At 36.9% G+C, this 6193-nt stretch overlaps 1 protein-coding gene and 1 long non-coding RNA gene across 2 annotated transcripts in view; one reads left to right on the top strand and one right to left on the bottom strand.

The window, feature by feature from the left end:
• Positions 1-6193, bottom strand: part of LOC102021665 (complement C5) — a 97395-nt gene that overhangs the window by 45687 nt on the left and 45515 nt on the right. The window contains exons 19-20 of the mRNA XM_005382580.1: positions 2180-2253; positions 1216-1355 (exon numbers count right to left, since the gene is read on the bottom strand). Of these exons, the coding sequence (XP_005382637.1) occupies positions 1216-1355; positions 2180-2253 (214 nt within the window). The remainder of the gene's footprint in view (positions 1-1215; positions 1356-2179; positions 2254-6193) is intronic.
• Positions 1-6193, top strand: part of LOC102021242 — a 63237-nt gene that overhangs the window by 54176 nt on the left and 2868 nt on the right. The gene's annotated exons all lie outside the window — the stretch shown is intronic.

The raw sequence follows: 6193 nt of genomic DNA, 5'->3' as shown, positions 1-6193 counted from the left end.
AAAACACACTGAAAAGCCGGGCGAGGTGGCACACTTTCCCGGTACCGGAGAAAAACCACCAAAAAAAAAAAAAAAAAAAAAAAAAAAATACAGATTTTTGGACTTCATTGGGTTCCCATATAAAGTTTTGTGATTATGGTTTTTCAAGTGAAATCAGTCAACCTTTTATATAATGCTCTTTAGAGTTGTGCTACAAAGAGAATACAAGGAGTGGGTCCCCTCATGGTTGGAGCTTTTCATAGATTGTACCTTGAAACAAGAAAGGATCAAGGAAGTTTACATGATTTTAATTACTGTGATTAAAATGATGGGTGGTGCATTCTGAGAGTAAAGTAGTGATGGTTAATCTTGACTGTCAACTTGATTGTAGTGAGAGACATGGAGGAGATTAATAATGCACATTTTCTGGGTGTATCTAGGTGGGTCACGGAGGCATGACCTTGGAGGCTCTATCTGGTTGTTGACTCCTTCCTCTCTGGCACTGTTCCCCTGCTTTCTGCTTTGTACTTTCTAGGAGTTGAGTAGTTTTCCTCTGCTACTCTCTTCCACCTTGATGTTTCTGCTCAGAACCGGCCAAACATAAACTGAACGTTCCAAAACTGTGAGCCAAAATTAACTTCTCTTTAAATTGCAGATGTCAGGTATTTTGAAGTGATAATAGTGGAGGGCTAATTGATATTACAGTAGTGTTTGAGTCAATGGGCTGGAGATTTCCATGATGCTGCAGAGCTGTAGCTACAGAAGTAATGGGAGAAATGAGTTAGAAGGAAAGAAAGGTGGCTGTCTGACTATATAGTGAGATGTTTGAAATCAAGATGTCAGAGAGAATGGCAAGATCTACAAAGTGAAAATGAGTATAAATGCTAACATGGAGGAAAGGAAAGAGTTTTTAGAATTAACGAGACAATTCAAAGATATTCAGTGAACTGCATGTGAACTCACCTCTGAACCTCTACAGCACACTGAATATCTTATAGTCTTTGTTCTTCTTCAGAACTAGGCTACATGAACACTTGTCTTAATTCTTCCTCCTTTTTGCATCCCTTTATCCAACAGTACGTCTAGTACAATACTTATAAAGGCTTCATTTCTCATGCTGAACTGAGTTTGATTTTTACTGTTTTGTGTGTGATAGTTACACAACATCATTGTCAGAAAACCAGAAAGTGTTCCCTTTTGCCCATTGATTCTAATTTACCATAAATACCTACTTACCATCATCTCAGAGGTTCGATAGTTATAAACAGTTCCTTTTAGTTGGATTTGTTCCCCTCGTACAACAGAATATGGTATATTCATTTCCAAAAAGACATCTTTGAACACTTTTGCCTTGACGGTATCAGCAACACATATACCTTTAGCCCAAAGGAAAAGCAAAGTAGATATGTATTAGGGAATTTCTGTCATGTTTTATTAGTACTAAAATGTCTTACATTAACTTCACTTCAAAGACAAAAGCATATTAGATCATGTTTTTCTCTCTACTATCACCCCATATCTTTGAATTTTTATATTGATCATTGATCTTGATTTTTATACTTACTGGTATGTATTAACAGAAAACTTCATTTGTTCAACAAGTATTTAATTCTACTAAAGGCACAAGAATGCTATTATCTGAAGTATCAAATCTTTTTAGATATCCATTATTGGATCCATTTAATGAGTATGAAATTTTTATTGTGGAAACCAAGATTTTTTGTGAAAACAAAAAAAGCAAAAAAAAAAAAAAAAAAAAAGAAATTAACCCTGAAGTTACTTATAAAGTATCTACACTAAGTTGCCATAAAGAAGTCATATATTGTTTCTAACTCTATTCAATCTTCCAATCATTGAAGAAGTGAAAGAAAACAGAGACTTGACACCAGCTTAAATGACAGTTAAGTAAAAAAAGAGCAAAAGAAAAAATAAATAGGTTTGAAAATGTGGCTGTATCTAAGTCATCTTTATACATAAAGAATATCCTTTAAAATGACATCACTTAGGGCTGGGGATATAGCTCAGTGGCATAAAAGCCTGCTTGGCAAGTGCAAGGTCATGAGTTCAATCCCCAGTACTGCAAGAAAAAAAAAAATAAAATGACATCACTTAATTTTTGAGAAACTAAAGACATAACCAAGAACTACATCTTTCTAATCAAATCACTGCTTAAGTCAGTGTATAAGTGAAGCTTTCTTACCACTATTGGAAATGCCAACACCTTGAATTTCCCAGGTGGTGAGAGAATCAGGCAGCCTGAATTGCATTTGACTTCTGGAAGTTAAAATGTTGATATTCAAGTACAGTTAAACATAATTCAACCCAACATGACAAAATTTTGGCTTTAAAGTATTTTAGAAGAAACAAGAAATCACAAGACAAAATCATGCCAGTTATTAAGGAAATTCTCATCAAGAAAAATGTGTTCAGCAATTCTCATTTATTACGTTTTTAAAATAGTACACCTGTAAAGCAAACATTTAAGTTTAGAAGGATGTTCCTTTGAAACATTGGAAAGGCAAAATATATGAAATGAAGAAAAATTTTGTTCATTATATGTTCTAAAATAGGGAAGTGAAGTAAAGCATCTTGATCTTTCAGGGAGAAAACTGATGCAACTAAAATTTCTGATTATGATTACACTTGTCACTTATTGACTGCTGTTGCCTATCAACTCTGTGTCAGGTAGAGTGACAAAAGCTGATACATAGCACTTCAAAGTTATAGTCCTGCTCTCAATCAGTTTATGATCTAGCAGAAGAAATAGGTGAATAAATTGTACTTCACTGTGATAATTATACCAATAGAGCATTAGAAGAATTCATAGGCAGTGTGTATCCATTCAACACATTTATTTTCATGCCTTTTCAAGCAGGATCCTAGACCAGGTCCTGAACATAAAATAGTAATCTGAATTTAGTTTTTGCCCTTGAGGTATTTATACTTTAACGAAGAAGACAGGCAAGTAAACAGGCCAATGCAATTCTCTGTGATATCTCAAACAGGGTTGTTGTGATTGGGAAGGATAAATCAATCTAACCCCTAGTAGGGTAGGAAACAGTGTCAAGAAATTTTACCAAAAGTGCTAGCTAATAAACACTGTCAGATGAGCTGGACAACAGAAGAATAAGAGGGGACCCGGGTCAGGTCAAGAGGAGTTGTGAACAAACTACCCTTAAACCAGTGGTTTGGGCCCACTAGAAAGAATGAGGCTTGGAGATTCTGTGTTCTTTACTACTGTTTCTAGAATCTTGTACAGAGTAGGTATTTTATCTAAAAGTGTCAAATAGAAGACTTTAACAAGAAAATAATTTTTCTTCTTGTTTGTCAATATTTGTTTCATAATCCAGATATTATTAGTTTATAAATAGCTGCTTACTACTGTATAACACATATCTGTACACAGTAAACAGATACTAAAGTTAAATGAGGTTAAATACAATGGTACTGTTGGATATCTTCAGGAATTCTGGTGAGCAGCTGCTGCACCTTCCCAACCAGCGTATGAGGCAGGTGGAGCCCCAGATACCTTTTGGGGCCTTGGTGGCCACTCCTCACAGCCCTAGCATCCTTGTAGGCACTTGGCTGAACCCTGGACATCTTCAGGAACCTCAGTGAGCTGCTCCCATGCCTCCACCACTAGTGTGTGAGGCACGTAGAGCCCTCAACACCTTCTGGGGCCTCAGTGGTCACTCCCAATATGATTTGCACCCCTGTGGGAGCCCAGTTGCAACCCAGGTAGAGTCAGTGGCTTCAAGGACTCTACCCTCACTTTCCAATGTGGGAACCAGGCTGAGTCCTAGGCAATATCTGAAGCCTCAGTGACCATGACTTTCATCCTCCCAACCCTTGGAGAAGCCAGGATGAACCTCAGACATCTTTAGGAACTCCAGTGAGCCTCCCTTGCCCCTCCTACACCAGCCTGGGAGCCAACTGAATGCAAGAAAGTTTTGTGAACATTTGGAACTCCACCTTGCCCACACACACCAGTACAGGAGCCACACTGAGCACTAGGGATCTTTGGACCCTCACCCTGCCACTCCCACACAATCATGGGGGTGAGGGTGAGCTCCAGGGAACCTGTGGATCTTCAAAAATGACAAAACAAAGAAGAAAAACATGCCATCTCAGACCTCTACCCCACCCAGAACAAGTCCAGGAGACATTAACACAGAAGAGCCTGGAAGTCATACACCTGAAATTTCTGAAATGATAGCAACTGAAGTAAAGAAAACAACTCCATCAGGCCATAGAAGACATCAGATCAGAAATAATCTCTCAGGTAAAAAAAAGAAATGACAACAATAATGAAACAATTGTTCAGCATGTCCAAAGCAGACACTGATAAGAAAATAGAGGAGCATACACAACTCATGGAAACCTTGAGTGAACAATATAGAAAAGAACTAGAATGCATGAAACAGATTCAAACAGATATCCAGGAAATTAAAAATTCCATCAAAAGCTGGCAAAACTGCATGAATGAAGCTGAAGATAGACTTTCAGACAGCATTGCCACTAATAAACGTGAAAGGAAGGATCTCTTAAAAACAAGGAACCAGGAAATAAGAATTCAACAACTGCAAGACAAGGCAAAGAAAAACAAAGTAAGATTAATAGGTATCAACAAAACGGCAGGTGTCAACACAAATGACATAAACGACTATTTGCAGAAATAATAGCAGAAAAATTCCCAGGCATGGAGAAAGAATCAGACATACAGATAAGTGAAGCATATAGCACTCCAGTTAACCATAAAGAAAATAAATCTACACCCAGACATATAGAGATCAAGATCCCAAAACTCAACAAAAGATCAGAATATTAAAAGCTGTTAGAGAAAAGAGACAGATCACCTGTAAAGGAAATCACATCAGAATTACAGCAGATTTCTCAACACAAACCATCAAGTCAAGAAGAGTTTGGAGTGAAAGAAAACAACTTGCAACCCAGAATAATGTACCCTACAAAACTATTCTTCACATTTAATGGAGAAATAAAATATTTTCATGATAAAGAACAACTGAAGAAATTCATGAGCACCAAACCAACCCTACAAAGAGTACTAAAAGATATTCTAGAAAGAGACAAAACAGATCACAACTTCAAGAACAACAGAAAGGAACCATCAAGCAGAGAAAGCAATTAAACAGGGAAAAAAGGGGAATCCAACAGCAGGAAAATAACATCACAAAGATAAACCAGTACATATCAGTTATAACCACCAATGTAAATGGTCTCAATGCACCAATCAAAAGAAGCAGACTGGCAGAGTGGATCAAGAACCAAAATCCAACTGTGTGCTGTATACAAGAAACACTTTTAACTCAAAAGGAAATTCATAGACTGAAAATTAAAGGATGGAAAACAATACTCCACATGACAGGAACCCAGAAAAAAGCAGGTGTAGTTATTCTGTTTGCGGACAATGTGAACTTCAAATCAAGAACAATCAAAAGAGATAAAGAAGATCACTACATACTTGTGAAGGGAAAACTTGAAGAGGAAGAGATAACAATCATAAACATCTATGCACCAAATACAGGAGTATGCAACTGTATAATACAAATTTTAGCAGACATGAAAAAATGAAATAAGCAGCAACACAGTCATAACAGGGGACTTTAACACCGCATTGTCACAAAGAGATAGATCAACTAGACAAAAAATTGGGAAAGAAATAACAGAACTTAACCAAACTTGTGAAAAAATGGACTTAGTAGACCTCTACAGTTTGTACCATCCAGCAGTATCAGAATAAACATTCTTCTCAGCTGCACATGGGACGTTCTCTAAAATAGACCACATGCTAGCACACACAACATGCTTAAGTAAATACAAAGGAACTGAAATCATCCCATGCATACTATCAGACCATAGTGCAATGAAATTGGAAATTAATGACAAAAGAAATCACAAAAACCCCATAAACACATGGAAATTAAGTAATACCCTCCTGAATAACCAATGGGTCACAGATGAACTCAAAGGAGAAATTAAACAGTATTTACATTCAAACAAAAATGTAGATACAACTTACAGTAACCTGTGGGGTGTAATGAAAGCAGTCCTCAGAGAGAAATTTATAGCAGTGAATTCCCACCTCAGAAAAACAGAATGAGCACAAATAAACAATCTTGTGCTGCACTTCAAGCTTCTAGAAAAAGAAGAGCAAGTCAAATCCAAAGCCCAAAGAAAACAGGAAATTATAAAG

This window comes from Chinchilla lanigera, unplaced genomic scaffold (genome assembly GCF_000276665.1).
Source record: "Chinchilla lanigera isolate Chin_1 unplaced genomic scaffold, ChiLan1.0 scaffold00018, whole genome shotgun sequence".
Lineage (NCBI taxonomy): Eukaryota > Metazoa > Chordata > Mammalia > Rodentia > Chinchillidae > Chinchilla > Chinchilla lanigera.
The sequence above is the reverse complement of the archived record's forward strand: the minus strand, read 5'-3'. Positions and strand labels throughout refer to the sequence as shown.